At 30.0% G+C, this 19,612-nt stretch overlaps 1 protein-coding gene across 3 annotated transcripts in view; it reads left to right on the top strand.

Moving 5' to 3' along the window:
• Positions 1 to 19,612, top strand: part of LOC131840953 (semaphorin-2A) — a 159,216-nt gene that overhangs the window by 25,539 nt on the left and 114,065 nt on the right. For 2 of the 3 annotated variants that reach the window (XM_059189172.1, XM_059189173.1), the window contains exon 2: positions 15,012 to 15,306. The exons of the other annotated variant lie outside the window; for it this stretch is intronic. In XM_059189172.1, coding sequence (XP_059045155.1) covers positions 15,099 to 15,306 — 208 coding nt within the window. In that variant the 5' untranslated portion in view covers positions 15,012 to 15,098. The remainder of the gene's footprint in view (positions 1 to 15,011; positions 15,307 to 19,612) is intronic. 3 annotated transcript variants of the gene reach the window in all.

Genomic DNA, 19,612 nt, shown 5'->3' on the forward strand with positions numbered 1-19,612 from the left:
ATACAATTTACCTAAAAGTAATCGTAACATTTGTAGTGGAAAAGATAAAATTTAGAAGTATGTTAGAACATTTTGAAATATATTGTATTATTGTTATTGTTCTAAACATGTTACAACAATACTATCACTTTCCTAAAGTAAATTTAAACTTAAATTTTAAAATTGAAATCAATTGAATAAGTGTACGAAATATAGGTTTTTAAATTAAAGTTGTATTATAAGTATTTAATAGTCGAGAAGTATTTCACTTTATTTTAAATTACATATTATAAGAATACATCTATCTAGAATTTAGTAGCATACAAATTGTGACGAATATTAAATCATTACTAATTATATAATTCAGCATTATATTTATTGGCATTAAAGAAATCCACCTAAGTTAATATTCACTAAGCAAGTAAGTACTTAAATACCAAGAAGTCAGTAAAAAGTTCAAAATGATAAGTCAAAAAGATTTTAAACCGACCAGCCCCGTCCTCTTTCCATTGCGGAGTTGAACAACCTTAACATATAAATAGAATACAAACATCTCAAAGAGAAATGCCGGCAAATGAGATCGTAGTCTCCTTTCACAAATCTTTAGTTGTTACATATACATAATTTTCAATAAAATAATTTAATTAGAGAGTGTTTTGTTCAGCATGAACATGAAACATGAGTTGCTTCCAAAATATTAAATTTTATGGATTAATATAGAAAGGATGTAATAATATAATAATATTATTACAACCATCCTGAACTAATAAAATGCATGAACACGCTGAAAACAAACTAATTAACCAAAATAACGAGTTCAAATTACGATTATCTGTATAATATAAAACATTGTACATGTCAAGGTGAGATAAGTATAATCATCATATTGCTGGTTTTATAAACTAGTCATCAAAGTGTACTTATATTAAATAAAATAATCTGGACGAATAATACGTAAATTGACAAAGTAACATAAGAGATACAATACGTACCAAAAAGGACAATAACAATACATTCCGTAGTGCGTAAAAATCTTATTCAATATTATGACAACATTTATCCCACAGATATCATGGTCATAACGCTCCCCAAATTCCGTCCGAAGAATTACTGCCATTGCCACGTTGTTGTTTCTCCTTGTCCTAAACAATTGATATGTCTATTTGTATCAATAATACGAAAGGCAGACGTTTACGTGCATTTCGTACGTGGTCTGAATCCAGTGGCGTGAATCTTCCCTCACTAGAGGCGTAAGTGGCACAGAAGTCATATTTATTGAAACTATTGGCGTTACAGTGAAGGAAAATCTTTATTTAAGAATTTATTTTTGTGCAAAAGGAATTTTTGCTGAGTTCACGTGTTCAATAAATTACTATTTGACTATTATTATACAGCAACTCAACAACACAGGGTTTGCAATATTCTAATACTCTTGTCTTGTTATACAATCTTTGAAATATCTATCTGCCTACTTCTTACGGATAAGCAGATAGAATCTAAGCCTTTAGCTTCTGTACTTACAATTGCATAAATAAAAGGAAATTTGAGATTTGTTGTTAAAAATATTTAGCTTAATATCCATAATTTAACTAATAAAACTAAATACTGAAGAAATCATTATCTAACATAGTAATTTAATTCGACGTTATTAAACTAATTAATATGCTTAGTAGTTATGAAATTGACCTAGTCTCTTAAACCAATAAGCTACGCCTACATAATAAATTAAATTATCTTAAAGAAGCTGTAAAATTCTATAAAACTTTTCAACTTAATATAGTCATATAATATTCGTAAATATATTTTTTCGTATATTGTTTTAAAACCCATCACGATATCGTCTGTAAATATTATAATAATATTATTTACCAAATTAAACCAATTTTTAGTGTTTAACGTAGGTAATTTATAGTGTATGTCCGAAAGTAATATTTTTTGCATATATGATATGAAATAATATCATATATAAATAATCCTCTTTACAACTAAGTATTAGTTATTAAAAATCATTCAATAAATTAAAACTATACTAACATTACATTTAAATCTGCTTTTCTTAATTGCAAGTATATTTTATTTTTTATTTACCCGACAAAATAACCTACATCTTGAGTTGACCACAGTTAAATATACAAATTTTGTGTAATACCGTGCTATCTTTGTAAATTTTTTGCAGGCTAAATACTTTTTAATAATACAAAACCAGAACTAATACTCTAGATATTGTTAGCATATTAACTGTACATATAAGTAAGATAAAATGAAGTCGCTTTCGCTGTCTGTGCGCTTAGATCTTTTAAACTGCGCAAAGGATTTTAATGCAGTATCCAGCAAAATATAAGAGTGATTCAAGAGGAAGGTTTATATGTATATCAATGTAAAACCGGGGCGGGTAGCTAGTATAAAATAAAATAAATAATCCTTCGCCGCATCTGTTTGTCTGTTCGCGATAATCTCAAAAAATATTTGATATATTTTCATGTGGATCTTATCCACTAACAGAGTGTTCCCAGACAAGAGTGTACAATTTCTTAGTTTTCTGCCAATCAATTTAAATACTCGTACAAACCTGGGCGGGTTGCTAGTATAGGATCCAGTATAAATATCCAGAAGGCATTATATCAAATATTGATTTAAATAATATCGTTAATCTTGTTGGCTATTCACTCTTATCATCAGAATATATTTTTACACATTTGTAAGTATTAATGCTATGTCCTTTTCTACTCAATAATACTCTGTACAATAAGATTGCAAATAACATCAATATTTGGTTTAAGGACAAAAACTGAATGTATCCTTTTGTTACTCTTTGATCTACCATGGAAATCAAAGATAACTTATATGATATGCCACTTAAGAAACTGATATACCAGCAAGGGTACTAAAAGGAATTTATTAATTTACCAGATATTTCTTACTGGAGGTTCCAGAATCCCTTTGAATACTCGTAGAACATTTCTTGAGGTTGCGGTTGGGGGGAACCAATAACTCCATTAGTACCATTTAATTGATTTTGTACTCCAGAAACTAATTAGACTTGAGGTTTATATAACCAAACAGTATTAATAACTTCAGTGTGTTAGCTCTAACACAATCTCATCTTAGTTATCCATCTTGATTAACAGAATTATTAATAATGTCTATCTATACGTATTCGCACGTCAAACCCTATGATATTGTCAAAGTAGGTGCTTGATTACACTGTGTATGGTGGGAGTGTATATTCGAAGTTGAATTTGATGTTAATAGAATAAGAAAGGGCATATTACGTTTTTAGGCAACTGAAATCGTGTTCATAGACACGTCATTAGACGTTCTAAGATTAAAAATATATTGTAATGTGAAAGATTTAGTAATACTCTTCCGATCAGTCAGCAGACATAAAATAACCTAAAATAACGTACCTTCTAGAATAATGTATTATGATTATGATAAGGAATTCAATTCTTCGAAACTTATTAAAATCTTGAGATGTATTATAAAAGAATGATAAGACATTGAAGTAAGTACTTTAAAGTCTTTATTAAATAGGACCCGGCACGAAGTGATATAGTAAAAATATAAATATAATAATTTCTTTTATTACTCGGAAAATGTTAGATAGCTTTAAATTTTGGGAAGACTTTATCTTCTTAGACAAGACTCGAAAACTGAATATTCTTACTTTTTACCTCAAACGTTGAAACAAAGATAGATAAACAATATAGAATAAAATCTTCGATGAAATGCTGTTAGTACTTAGAATTTAAATGGAGTAATTATTTAAAGAGTAACTAAGCTCACGTCTTTGATACGTTGAAACTACATTTTAGTTTCACATAATCCATAATCTCTTATTCGATGAATTTTTTATCTAGTATCTATATAGCTATCAGCATATCCTGTATTATTTGTATTTTGGGCGGCTTCCACTATCGGCTCACCAATATTTATTCAGTTCCCTTGCTAAGGAGCTTACAATTCGCTGCTGTTACAGTATTGTATTAATAATTCAAAGCGAATTTCCAGGGCTCGTACCGTATCTCTTCTGGGCAGCCAATTTGTTCGCAGGATTACCTACTCCACATTTACGTACCCATTGATTACTCGATTTATTCTTAATTAACGTTTAAATTTCTCCCACTAACGTTGATTCCCAAAATTCCCAAAACCAGTCAGAATAGCGAGAGGATTACCTCTCGCTATTAATATTTGATAAAGAATATGAAATAAATGTATATACTAAAACATCAGCAACATTGTTGTCAGAACGAAACAAATATATATATATATAAACACCTCTTTGGGCACTTTGTTGATCACGCCACAACCTACACACTTGCTGATTCCACCTTTTGCACTGAATAACTTGACTCCTATCGCGTATATCTCAGGCGGTATGGCAACGTCGCATTCTATTTTGCGATGTGGCCATATATATTCGTCGATAGTACGATATACTCGACACTTTTTTTACTAATAATTCGTGACTGAATGGCTCCGAACGGCTAAATTTTTGGTATACACAAAGACTTTTTGGCTCTGAATATATTCCAAAAATCAATTAATTATGTTGATCACTTTATATACTCGTCCTTACTGCGATACTTACTTTCATCCGAATATATATAAATACCGTAACGGTCTATCAATTATGAATTTATTAATTTACTAATGTAGATATTTTATATTCGCAATGCTCCATACATGCAAGCTCCAGCAACGGTGGAGGCAGGGTCCCCCCTGCACCGTACACCGCACCCCGCGCACACAAACAAATTAGATATTTTTTGAATACACAAAGACTTTTTGGCTCTGTATATATATTTCAAAAATCAGTTAATTGTGTTGATCACTTTATATACTGGTCCTTACTGCGATACTTATTTTAATCCGAATATATATAGATACCGTAACGGTCTATCAATTATGAATTTACTAATCTAGATATTTTATATTCGCAATGCTCCATACATGCAAGCTCCAGCAACGGTGGAGGCAGGGGGAGCACCGTACACCGCACCCCGCGCACATAAACAAATTAGAATAAATTAAATTCATAAGATTATTTATATATTTCGACTGCCTCGGTGGTCACACCGCTTTACATCCGATGGTCGCGGGTTCGATTTCTCGCACGATGCAAACATTTGTACTCATCGATCATCGATTGTTTTCATCGGTCTGGGTGTTTTATATGTATATTATATATGTATTTACAAAATAAAAATATCTATTTATATCAGTTCAGTATCAGTCTGTGTTAATTGTCCAGGGTTATTTATTATATTTTTATAAACGGTTATCTTTTTCCATCGCACCGCTCGCTATCGACAGTGAATTCATAGAAATGTCACTCTAAAAACAAAAATAGTTTTGTGTTTTGTATTTCAAATACTAAATGCAAAATAGGTATTTTCAAAATACTTTTTAAAAATTAAGTACCTTTTGAATTTTTGTCCAAACCTCAGATATTTTATTTATTTTAGGTATATCAATAATTACATAGTAATATAAAAACAAAGTCGCTGTCGCATCTAACAGTACATAAACAAAGAAAGAAGACTTTGGCTCTGATACCGTAACGGCCTATGAATTATGAATTTATTATACCTAATCTAGATATTTTATATTCGCAATGCTACGTACATTGTAATATCCGCCTCCATTCATTGTAACGGTGGAGGGACTAAATAGTTGAATAAAACTGAATAAGCAGTTGCTCCACTCTATAGGTACTGCGTCGTCGTCGTATGCTGCTCATTTTTTCACTTGTTTTGGCGCCAAGAGAGGGTCACATAGTCGTGGTCAAGTTAAGAACTTATAATTTAATTTTGATAACAATAGATACAAGTAAAAAGTAGGTATTATATTAATGTACGTAAGTACTGTACTTAAAAATATTTATTCTTTATTGTACATTTGAAAAACTTAACACTTAAGGACTTGTACATATACACGTACATACTGCCATTTTCTCTTAAAGACATCCAGAGAAGCACTATTTATCAAATACGCGGGGTGCACCGACCTTTGACCTTATAACACCTGATTCGCGCGTAACGAATTACATTGCTACTTTTTGGTATTTTATAGTGGATATGTCACTATAAAATATTATTATTTCTTTAGATTATGACATAATAACATAGTTTACATGATTTTAAGGGAAACATACGATAAAAAAAAATCCCGTAAAATGTAAAAGATAAAAAATGGTTATTGTTGGTTATCCTTAAGAGATAGACATATACCATCACGGACTTTTTTGTTGACCTTATTTTGATACATCTCAAAGCACTAGACAACACGCATTTTCATTAAACAGTATTGTATTTTTTTATTTCTTTAACTTTAATGCACAAAAAAATTTGTACATGTGGCGGACTTAATATTTTGCCGCGTTATTTACCAGGCAACCATGAGTGGTGCAGAGAAAGATTATTGGCGGTGCACTAATATAAATAAGAAATGTCAAAAAAAGATTTATAAAGATAATAAAGATAAACAAAATATACATTTCTATAAAAAAATAACAGTATACATACATAAATATATATGTAAATATAACCCATAAATGTATAAATATTATATATAAGTAAATACATAATGATCCGATAATCAAATTATAAGTACAGTCTCAAATTGAAAGTAAGAAAAACAGAAAATATAGAGAGAACTATATGGATATAACAGAAAGATGTGAAAAAAGGAGAAGGACAGTAAAAAAGTTACAAATTTAAATAATGTTCCCGCAATTTCTGTTTAAATGAATTTATTACATTATTATATATATTAGGCATACGACTAGCCTTATGACTGTTACTTTTTTTTAATCTATACATCTATACATGTAAATAAAATTGGAGTTTCTGTTTGTAATATTGAAATAACCGTTTTTTACTACTTGCATATGAATATAAATACGGTACATACACCAAAATAACATATTTTACAAGTTTTGTCTGTCTGTCTGTCTGTTTGTTCCGGCTAATCTCTGAAATAGCTGGACCGATTTTGACGGGACTTTTTTTGGCAAGTAGCTGATGTAATAAGGAGTAACTTACGCTACTGTTATTTTAGAAAAATAAAATAAAATTTCACGCGGACGAAGTCGCTGGGGCCAGCTAGTCTATAGATATACCGAGATTTAATGTTTAAGTTGCTATTATGTTGTTGACAAAATTTTACTGTAATGTTACTATTACGTTATCCTACACAATTTGTATTATTTTGGATGAATAAATAAATAATAATCTATACATCTATACATTTAATAAAAATTGGAGTGTCTGTTTGTAATATAGAAAAAACCGTTTTTTACTACATGCATATGAATATATATAAGGTACATATACCAAAATAACAATTTTTATAATTTTTGTCTGTCTGTCTGTCGGTCTATTTGTTCCGGCTAATCTCTGAAATGGCTGGACCGATTTTGACGGTACTTTTTTTGGCAGGTAGCTGATTTATAAGGAGTAACTTAGGCTACTTTTATTTTAGAAAAATAAAGTTAATTCCACGTGGACGAAGTCGCGGGAACAGCTTGTTTTTAATAAAAACTGTTTATTTGATAAAAAAACATCTTTTTTGTGGTACTTGAGAATGTTGAAGCCTGTTGTTTGTAATATTGAAATAACCGTTTTTTACTACTTGCATATGAATATAAATACGGTACATACACCAAAATAACATATTTTACAATTTTTGTCCGTCGGTCTGTTTGTTCCGGCTAATCTCTGAAATGGCTGGACCGATTTTGACGGGACTTTTTTTGGCAGGTAGCTGATGTAATAAGGAGTAACTTAGGCTACTTTTATTTTAGAAAAATAAAGTTAAAAACCACGTGGACGAAGTCGCGGGAACAGCTAGTGTATAATATATTAGAGATACCTACGTGTTTTTTTATTGATGACTAGCTGTACACGGGATTTCGTCCGTGTTGAATTTAACTTTATTTTTCTAAAATATAAGAAGTTAAATTCCACGCGGACGAAGTCGGGTGTACAGCTAGTTGTCGGTAGTCTAGCGATTTAGCTAGCACACTGCTTTGATTCCTGCTTGGTGGTCGAGGGTTCGATTCCTCGCACGCTGCAAACATTTGTATTCATGAGTATGATTGTTTGTAACGGTCTGGGTGTTTTCTATGTATAGATAATATATATGTATTTACGAAAAAAAATCTTTGTATTTATATCAGTACCCATAACATAATCTTCAGCTAGCTTAACTTGGGTCTAGATGAAGCTGTGTGAATTGTCCTGAGATTACTATTATTACTATAATAAATCTTTTCAAATCAGCCGATGTTTATTTTTGCCATAATACGTGCTGTTACCATGTGATAATATTACGTACGTACTTATTAAACTATTAACTTATTATTAAATTGTTTGTAACGGTCTGGGTGTTTTCTATGTATAGATAATATATATGTATTTACGAAAAAAAAAAAAAAAATCTTTGTATTTATATCAGTACCCATAACATAATCTTCAGCTAGCTTAACTTGGGTCTAGATGAAGCTGTATGAATTGTCCTGAGATTACTATTATTATTAATTGGTACACAGGTAAACTACTAACTAGGTCATATTGGTGTTGTTTGTTATGGTGAAAAAACTAGTAGGTATATATATAAGTTACACGTACAATTTCAAAGACTTATTTCTTGAAAACTACTGGCTATTCTGAAATAAAACTTTAGTGTTTGTATATGTAATGTTTGCATATAAAATATGATTAAAGGTTACCAGTGTATTTACACTTTTACTGAACAAACAGAGTTGTTTAGTACTGAAAATATTGTGTGGAAGGCATCAATTACTTTCAGTGCATGTATAGCTTTTCTCTTTTCCTAATTATTATTATTATTAAGTTTAAAGTGGTTGAATTTTACGTAAGGGGTTTTTATACATTATTTCTAATTTACCATTTATTTTAAGTTTTTTAAACTCTATTCATCGAGACCTATCTAATGAGTCCAAACACGATATTTCTGCTGTAAGTTTTCGAAGAGTATGTTCATCATCTGATAATACTGGTGCCAGCATGAAGTCAAGGTTAACAGATAACTAATTACTTTTATTTCGTCAAAATCTTTAGATTACGTATAATAAATTCATAATATCGCTACCTATTCAAATCAAAACAAGTATTAGGTACTTCATGTACTAGTATATAAATTCATCAACACACAAGTAAATGATTTTTAAATATATTCAGAGCCAAAAAATCTTTGTGCATTTAAAAAAAATGCCGATACGGATTCACTATTGCAGGAAATTGTTGAAAAAATATATATCGAGTATAAGTATCTACTACTATCGACGAATACATTTGGCAACAACGCATGGTCTCGGCCGGAACGGCAACATCGCATATTAGAATACAAAGATAGTGATAGAAAGAGAGAGACAGTGGATCAGCAATATCTACGGATCGTGGCTGGATCAACTAAGTGTGCAAGTGTATATAAATATATATATATATATACATTTGTCTTTAATTCAAAGGAAATATAAATAATGAACGCATCACATTTAAAACAGTATAAATAGTTAATAATTTAATAATAAGTTAATAGTTTAATAAGTACGTACGTAATATTATCACATGGTAACAGCACGTATTATGGCAAAAATAAACATCGGCTGATTTGAAAAGATTTATTATAGTAATAATAGTAATCTCAGGACAATTCACACAGCTTCATCTAGACCCAAGTTAAGCTAGCTGAAGATTATGTTATGGGTACTGATATAAATACAAAGATTTTTTTTCGTAAATACATATATATTATCTATACATAGAAAACACCCAGACCGTTACAAACAATCATACTCATGAATACAAATGTTTGCAGCGTGCGAGGAATCGAACCCTCGACCACCAAGCAGGAATCAAAGCAGTGTGCTAGCTAAATCGCTAGACTACCGACAACTAGCTGTACACGCGACTTCGTCCGCGTGGAATTTAACTTCTTATATTTTAGAAAAATAAAGTTAAATTCAACACGGACGAAATCCCGTGTACAGCTAGTCATCAATAAAAAAACACGTAGGTATCTCTAATATATTATACACTAGCTGTTCCCGCGACTTCGTCCACGTGGTTTTTAACTTTATTTTTCTAAAATAAAAGTAGCCTAAGTTACTCCTTATTACATCAGCTACCTGCCAAAAAAAGTCCCGTCAAAATCAGTCCAGCCATTTCAGAGATTAGCCGGAACAAACAGACAGACAGACAAAAATTGTAAAATATGTTATTTTGGTGTATGTACCGTATTTATATTCATATGCAAGTAGTAAAAAACGGTTATTTCAATATTACAAACAACAGGCTTCAACATTCTCAAGTACCACAAAAAAGATGTTTTTATTAAAAACAAGGTGTTCCCGCGACTTCGTCCGCGTGGAATTTAACTTTATTTTTCTAAAATAAAAGTAACCTAAGTTACTCCTTATAAATCAGCTACCTGCCAAAAAAAGTACCGTCAAAATCGGTCCAGCCATTTCAGAGATTAGCCGGAACAAACAGACCGACAGACAGACTAAAATTATAAAAATAGTTATTTTGGTATATGTACCTTATATATATTCATATGCATGTAGTAAACATTACAGTAAAATTTTGTCAATAACATAATAGCAACTTAAACATTAAATCTCGGTATATCTATAGACTAGCTGGCCCCAGCGACTTCGTCCGCGTGAAATTTTATTTTATTTTTCTAAAATAACAGTAGCGTAAGTTACTCCTTATTACATCAGCTACTTGCCAAAAAAGTCCCGTCAAAATCGGTCCAGCTATTTCAGAGATTAGCCGGAACAAACAGACAGACAGACAGACTGTACTATGCTATACTATGTATTGATTGATATACCTAAAATAAATAAAATATCTGAGGTTTGGACAAAAACTCAAAGGGTAATTTATTTTGAAAAAGTATTTTGAAAATACCTATTTTGCTTTTAGTGTTATAGTACTTTAACTGTTATGTTTTAAGTAACAATGTTTAATTATAATTAATACTACTGCACCAACACTCCGATCGTGCAAAAAAATTTGCTGTTTCATTATTTTTTAGTTCAATTAGTGGTCTACCTAAGTTCTGGGCTAAGGGGGGGGGGGGGGGGGGGGGGGGAGAGTCATGACGCCCCCATGACTCCCATGACCTCCATGACGCTCCCCCCTGGATCCGCCGTTGCGTCTTCTCTTTATTCGCTCAGTAACGTTGTTACAAAAGAAAAGATTCCCGTCCAAAAAATAACAAGTATTGAGGTTTGATCTGGAGTCACGTTACTCCAGACTGATTTCTATAAATATTTAGATTAGATAGACTATTATTCTTGAAATACTAGCTAGACATTATTAAGTTACTGTAGCCATAATGTAGTAGCCCAAACGTGCCAATGAGGAAGCCCTTGGCAAATGCTGCACCCTGATTGGCCCGTTTGAATTGGATCAAGAAGTGCTCGTATGCCAAAAAGGTGGATTTGTATAAAATCGTGTATAAATCACTTAATTATTATTATTACTCGTCGTGACAGTTGTGGCTCAAAACGGAGCAACATTTACATATGGTCATCTGGCATTAGATCAACAAAAGGCCTCCGGATCAACAAGTGAAAAAGGATCAACAAAAAACTACCTATACGGCACGTCTGAGCCACAAAGTGCCCAAGGGGATATTTATATATGTATATATATATATATATATATACATATATATATATATATATATATATATATAATTTTATAATATAAGATAAACAAAGTTAAGATACATCTAAATCTATTAGCGTGAACGTGCGTATTTCATGTACCAGCTCAAAATTTTAACGATTTGAAAACTACTACTACCTAGGTATTATTTGACTCTGAAATTGATAGTTATGAACATCTTACCTAAAGATTAATAATTGATTAATTGAAACCACACTACTAAGTATATTATATCAACAGAGAATGATCATGTTAACCAACCTCGTAATTCATATCCGACTTAACCTTAATTTGGTTAACGAAGATGTGTCGGCTGATATTTTTGCATGGTTTAATGGCGTGTCATGGATATGGGTTGAGGAGGAAACATCAAGTATTGTGTTACGGGCTCACTGGTCTTTATCGAGGCGAAATTTCATTATACGTACCCCTATTCAATTGGAACACCTTCACACAATTGGAAGGGCGGCCTCAATGGGTTGTCGGATGAAATTTCTTAACATTCTTCGCTCATTATGAGCATAGCCTGTCGTGCAATAGGCAGGCAGCAGTAACGGTGTAATCGTATTGCGAAATGAGATCGACAGATATTAAGGGAGATTAAAATACGCTTAATGAACCTTGATAATAAAATTACACGTTGATGTTTCTAAGGTCTAATTAATTTCTACCTCTGTTACTATTAACAGATTTTATTTTTGGAACTACAATTTGTTCTCATAATATTCAATATATATTGCATATGATTTGTTTATTTAGATATTTTATAATTTGAAAACAAAGATTTTAATGTAAAAAACTTTTAACCGTATTAATAAATTTCTGGCTTCGTTAAAATAGTTTATAATATAGTAAATCCCATATCAAAGATGTAAGTGGTCGTGTAGTAAATCACTAGTAATGAAGACATCATTAAGAAACCGGTTTATACGGCTAACCGAACGGTCGAGTTCAACATCTTTTTCTCAGAATGTAGTGTGACCAACATGAATCACTGAAATTTTAGATACCCATCACATTCACTCGGTTATAGACTTCATAAAAACAAACATTAATCATTACCTATGTATTTATTTTCAAAGAAAATTAAAATTAAAAATCAATTTTTCATGTGAGGTTGAATATAAATCCCATTGCATACAAACAAAATAACCAGTGTATAAAATGTTGATATCCCTTTAGTATCATTTGAGAATGGGGGAGATTTAAAATATTTACTCCAAAAGATCTACTGTCAATTGAACAAAAATCACTCATGCGCTAAACCAACATCATTAATCATTGCGAATAAAATTTTGAACTTGACAAGCCAGTAAGCCCATAGGCACTTGCATATAATTTAGGCATTTTATAAATGTATGTTGACATTTTTCGAATATTTATTTTTTCCTTTCTATGTTTTCTTTGCCTGTTGTTTTAATTTAATTGGCAATTATTTTTAAGTATATTTTTATATTAAACTATATGTTTTCTATATTTTTACAATATATTTATTTCAATTATCTATTAATGAAATTGTCCCATAGTTTACATAATAAACATGTAATTGTATCTATTCACATATACCCCTTTCAAGTTCTGTTTTTTGAGGTCTGTTATCTGCTTAATTCATCTTGTGGACTCTTTCAAGGGGCGATCCCTGGCCGCATTCAGAGCAAGATATCGGTCACATGACGAAGGAGCGACATTAATGTTAAATTTACCAGAAGACATTTATTTAGCCACTGATATTTAGGATAATCATCTCTATGAGAAGCAAAATTGTAATTGCAAATTTTCTCATGTGATATTTATTATCATATTCATGAATAAAATTAATGGACAACTATTGTTATAATCCTGTTTAAAATAATTACACAATCAAAAATAAATATGACACATTCTGTGCACTTCATCTACTTTTAATGTGAAGTGGACTAAAAGCACCCAGAAATGATGTTTAATCCTTACATATAACTCTATAGGTCTTTATTATATTTATTAAACTTTTATATATATATGTGTATAAATGCAAATCACTTTTGGAGGTTTTTAGATTATTCGTATATACGATCACATCAATTTTGAAAAAAAATATTTTGATTTCATAATGAAACTCTCCCAAAATCTAAAAACGGCAACATTTTCAAAGGAATAGGTATATACTCGTATTATATATATGTTATCAATTAACATATCGTCATTCTTTTTTTTTTATTTCATAACTTATGTGAATGTTTTTCCTAAATAATCTCTATATAGTTTTTATTAGATAGGGCGAAAGGGGTGACTGCGTGCGTACCCCTGCCTACATATCTCAATGCGGTTTTCATTACTGAGGTGTGTTTAATGCCACTGCTAGCAGCCGTAATGGTCTTCGTAGCCATTACGTACCCCACAACGACACGTACTATTTTTTTAACACAAAGTCAACATTAATTGTCATTTTTATTGTGTAATGGGCGTATATTTTGCCATTTTTACTTGCCTATAATATAATTTTATTAGTTCCTTTGTATCAAGTCATATGGACAACAATTGGTGTAACAGTTGTTTCCTAGATACATTACGACGATTGCATTTACTATGATTTATTATCGTTTATGTGGTGTATTATTTTTAATAATTTATTCAATTAACACTCTATTGTTCATAGGTAATTATATGAAGTCAGATTAAATATTATAAAAATATATTTTTAATAAACAAATTGATTATTCCGGGTTAGTATATTAGTTCTATGACTTTTTTTAGTCAGGTTATTGCAACGTTATCTAATAAAAACACCATTAAAATAATATTACTATTCGATATAATATTTAGTAAGCGATACAGGTTTAAGTACATACATTGTAAGCATTAAGGCTTAAGAGCCTTAATACTTACAATGTACTAGTAGAAGTAAATTATCTTGTGTGTCAAATAAAATACAATATTCTTTAATACTTAAACATACAATAATAACTATTATGGTTTATTAAGCATACAATTTGTCTGTGAACGTCAAAATTCAACTACGGTATAATTAACCATATGTCAATATTGACACAATATAATATTTAAATCTTATTTTCAACATATTTCATAACATTCTGAGCATTTAACAAATTCGCGAGCTATTTCATCTTTTGTATTCGCTGCACGCCCGTCGCATTTTATACAAGCAAAATTAGGCCTAGGATAGGCCTAAATTATGCGGCACCTCAAATTTATTATTATTTTAAACTTATTACTGTATTTTTAATACCTAAAAATGTTAATTACAAAATGTGTCTGGAGTTTATTTGTTTAGGCATATATATTATTAAATATATTTTTTAAGACAACCCTTTCTCTTTGCAGTGTATTCGAAGATATGCCCTCGAACAATGTTATTGATCAGACTCTCACATAATTAAAGTGTTCAGTGATAAATTACAGTTTCTGAAAATGTATCAATTGAACGTTAGGACTATGGGGGCCTCAGCAGTTGTGGTACGGTGGTTTATTTACCTGCTCGTTGGACTAGGGTGGCAGGTTCGATCACAAACTGTAGAACAACCAACTATAGTGGACAATTCCTATAATATGTACTACGAGCAACCATGCTGTACTGGAACAATTACTAAAAATAAATACCACATGAGACACAGGCGAGGTAAGTCAATTATTCATATTTTTCTTTAGAAAATTATATCTAATATTATATATCTGCAAGTTTATAGAATATTTATAATTAAGTATATACGATTTAGTATACATTATATATTGTAGATAAAGTTTTATGTACCGATATACAAAATATTACCAAAGTTAAAGAGTATTGAAGAATATTATGTATAACATTAATAGTTATATCCAGTAATAATTTAAAATGTATTTATATAGTTTTAGCTTAATTTTAGTTCATTTACCTGTTATTTTTCATTACTTCAAGCTGGTTTATTTTTATGCATTCATGATGACGAGACACTGATAACCTTGAAATACTGGTTTTATCTAAATCTACATCGGGCACCAGTGTCGCACAATATACAATACAGGTCTCATAATGTAACAAAAACACATACGCAACTTACTACTGTCATTATTTTTTAATTTTATTTAGATAGTACCATAGATTTTGAATAACAATTAATTTAAGCAGAAGAGAAGAGAGAGAAGGGAAAATAAATGTGTATGTTACACTTTTATTTTCCCGTCGCACACATATACTAAAAAAATTGGACTGCTACCTTTTTCAAATATTACAGTGATTTTTTTTTTTACCAACAAACCAAACAATTGTTAAAAAAGAACAATAATAATAATAAGAGAGAAAAAATAATTAAAAAAGACTAATATTAATCTGAATTTGTACCGAACAGAAATTTAATAAAACAATTAACCTATTAAAAAAAGTTCTGGCAAGGTATACCATAACTTTTTTTACCATTACCGTATATATAGGTATGTGTGTATAAGATTTTCTTGTGACAAGTGTAAAAATTTATTATATTTAACATTGTAGGATTATTTTTATATCAATTAGACTATATAAAAACAATATAAAGCTTAGATACAGACTTAAATTACTGCGATTATTATACGCTACTAAGTACTAACTGAAACTAAACTCAAAAATGATTTGTATATATAAACCAATTTTATCTCTGTTCTCTAATGTAATTAAAATAATAATAATAAAAATAATATTTTAATTTATTGTTCTCATCTCATACATAAAAAAAAACCAATCAAAAAATAATTAAAATTATACCCATAGCATGAACCTTATGATTAATAAAAACCTCGGCCTTATAGAAATATTAATATCATGTATATACTATCACTAACACATTCATAATAAGGGACTCAATCAGGGGTTCGTGATACGAGACAAAAATATGAACATCGATAAGAGGAAATGAGACAAAAGATATCTTTTGTTTCATTGCACCCCAAGAGAAGATGTCGCTCATAAAGATTTTAATACAATCGAACTTAATATTTCCTTTAGCGTTCATTTCTGGTTTATGCGTGATTTTCTTCACTCATTTGTACTCTAACATACAATGGAATTTGAAGCTTTGTGAATTGAGGTGAGTATTTATTACGCAGTATAATTTAAATTATTTTTCTTTAGTGTTAGAACATTTTCTGATGTAAATTACTAAGTTTACATATATTCTTTTTAAATATTAAAAACTGTAAAAATATTCAGTGTTTAGCAAAAATATCTATATTATAAGTTCGTTATTAACTTATTATATATATTGATATATATTTAGATTACTTTTAAAATTTCAACATAAATCCAACAATAAATATTAGACTTAATAATTGTAACTTTAAATATAAATTTAAAACCATATTAAAAATATTCTTAGAAATAAAATAAATTTATTTAAGAAAAAAACCACAGTGTTTAGCTCAGATTTAAGAAAAAATGTACATGTATATAGAATTAGGTAGCTTACATAAAATATCATAACTAATGCTGTTGCGTACAGCTTACGTTGGTTATAACTAAATTTAGAATCAATCTTGAAATCCCGGCAATAAAATTGTCAACGATTCCAAAGTGTCGTCCTGACAATATTATTACGAACATGTTTAGAATTACATTTCTATGACAAAGTGACAATTAATATTTTTATGACTAATTTAGAATGCCATTTCAATGAAAAATGTTTACAATAATTAGGAATAGAATCGATGTCGATATTTTAAGAATCAATTGATATCGATATATATTATTCCCAATAAACTTTTTACATCTCTTGCACAAGTCTGTGTCCAGTAAAATATTGTAATCCAGTAAAAAAAAAAAGTAACATGAGCAATTCTTATATTCAATAAGAGTCAACATTTGATCAGAAATCGCTAATCAAACAAATTTGTTATGAATATCAATTACAAATAGAGTGTTATCGCTTACCAACAAAGTGTGAAATTAAAATGATAATTTAGTTACTACTAAATCATACTTATAAAAATAATTTAGAAACAAATATATTACTATAATAGATATATAATTACGTTAACTTATAAATATGTTACAAGTACAGCTTATGTAAGAAGTCTAATTGATATAAATGCAGCATATACTTAATAATATTCCTAACTAAAGATTCTTGTTTAAAATTGTCATCCACTTATATTTAAAATAAAAGATGGCCTATGGACGGACATATTTTTGTTTTAGCATGAATAATTGCCATTATTTATCTGCACGATCCGTGATCATTCTGAATTACAATATTAATGTGAAATTCTACACTGCCATTTAACATTATGAGCCTAAACAGTATGCTGAGGTCTTAATTAATTTGAGAACTTCCATCATTAAGACTCGTTACAGTTAATGAAAATCCACTAATCGCATGTGTTTCATTAATAACAACCCGTCTTTTCATACTATAGAAGATTGATATTTTGTAAATTAATACATTAATTTAATATATAATGTACCTACTCTATTAATATCATCATACAAATTGTATTAATCCCCAATAGTATCTTTGGAATTAGTATTAGTCAATACTAATACGTTATCAAGTTTTATAAATATTTATAACGTTAGAAAGAGGAGAGAGGGGATATAATTATGTACCTATATTTATTTTTATACGTTATATTCTACATGATTTTCCCCTTGCGTTTGGTGAACAAAATCAGGGGTTTTCGGTTCAACTCAAACGTCACCAAAAGTGTCAATCATGGATGTTTTCGAATAGCAAAACCGATTATCGGGCATATTAAGTCGGTTATTGTTATCGACAGCGGCATCCCGTCCACCCGACCGTGAAGTAGATTAGGGCCATCATAATAATGCCATATTTTTGGCGTCAGCTGCACGCATCGCATGCAAGCCTAGCAACTTATTTTTTGCACAAATTTCTTATTAAACCTCCACTTTGCAATTCAAGACGTTGAATTTTTTACATGCCTATTCTTAATCTGTTTTGTGTATTCAAAACGGAATTGAAGTATTTACATATACTTAGGGGATGTTAGAAGTGCAAAAATTGGAAAACTTTTGCGAACGATCAGAAAATTTATCTCAATTCTGCGTTAGGTTAATTTTAAAGCGAAATTGTCGAGAGAGGCGGATAAAATATCTGTGAATTAAACAGGAAAAGCGAAACTAGCTACTATTATGTTACTAATTGTAAGGGTTGAAGGCTTGGACGATAATCGGGTGAGGCTAAAAGGGCTGAATAAGTTTGGGACGATTCTTTAGCGAAGTAAACGAGAGGATGGACAAACGCTGCTAGCGTAGCCTGTCATTAGTGAGGGCAATGTTTTACAAAAGTTGTCCGCACGCTGTGTAGAGTTGAATAGCGTTTAATGAAAGGCTCGTTCTAATATATACAAATGTATATACATAAATTCATATAAAGCTCTCAAAATTACCCTTAAACATTAAATGTTATTATTACTATTAACACATTTAAAAAAAAATAATTGAAGGGATTGGATTTATTGAAATAATCGTATAATTTATTACAGAGTAATACATAACGTAGATATTCACTTTCTTACCAATATTTTTTTTCTATTAGTTTCATAAAATTAAAATTGATGTTTAAAAACCTAATTAGACATGATTTTTAGTGGTTACATATATGGTCACAATTTTCCAACAGAATAGCCAGTAGTTTGTTAGTTATTTTTAGAAATGGAAATATGTGCGAGAGAAGTGAATACAGTAATAACGAACTCATAGACAGAAATGGAAAAGTAAAAATGTTGTGCTGACTCCAAATGGAATAAAGGGAAGAACATAATCAGATGTAACAGGATGATATTGTTATTTTCTGAAATGCGTAGATATAAAAACTTTAATTGTATGATAATCCTAAGAATACAAGTAATATATTATATTGGATAGTTATATTATGACTTTTACAAAACAGTTTAAAAAGTAGCTAGTTGATTTGGCCGTGTGTCAAGATTATTCTAATCCAGCCTATGACATT

This window comes from Achroia grisella, unplaced genomic scaffold (assembly GCF_030625045.1).
Source record: "Achroia grisella isolate CSIRO2021 unplaced genomic scaffold, CSIRO_AGI_Agris_v1 utg152, whole genome shotgun sequence".
Classification (NCBI taxonomy): domain Eukaryota; kingdom Metazoa; phylum Arthropoda; class Insecta; order Lepidoptera; family Pyralidae; genus Achroia; species Achroia grisella.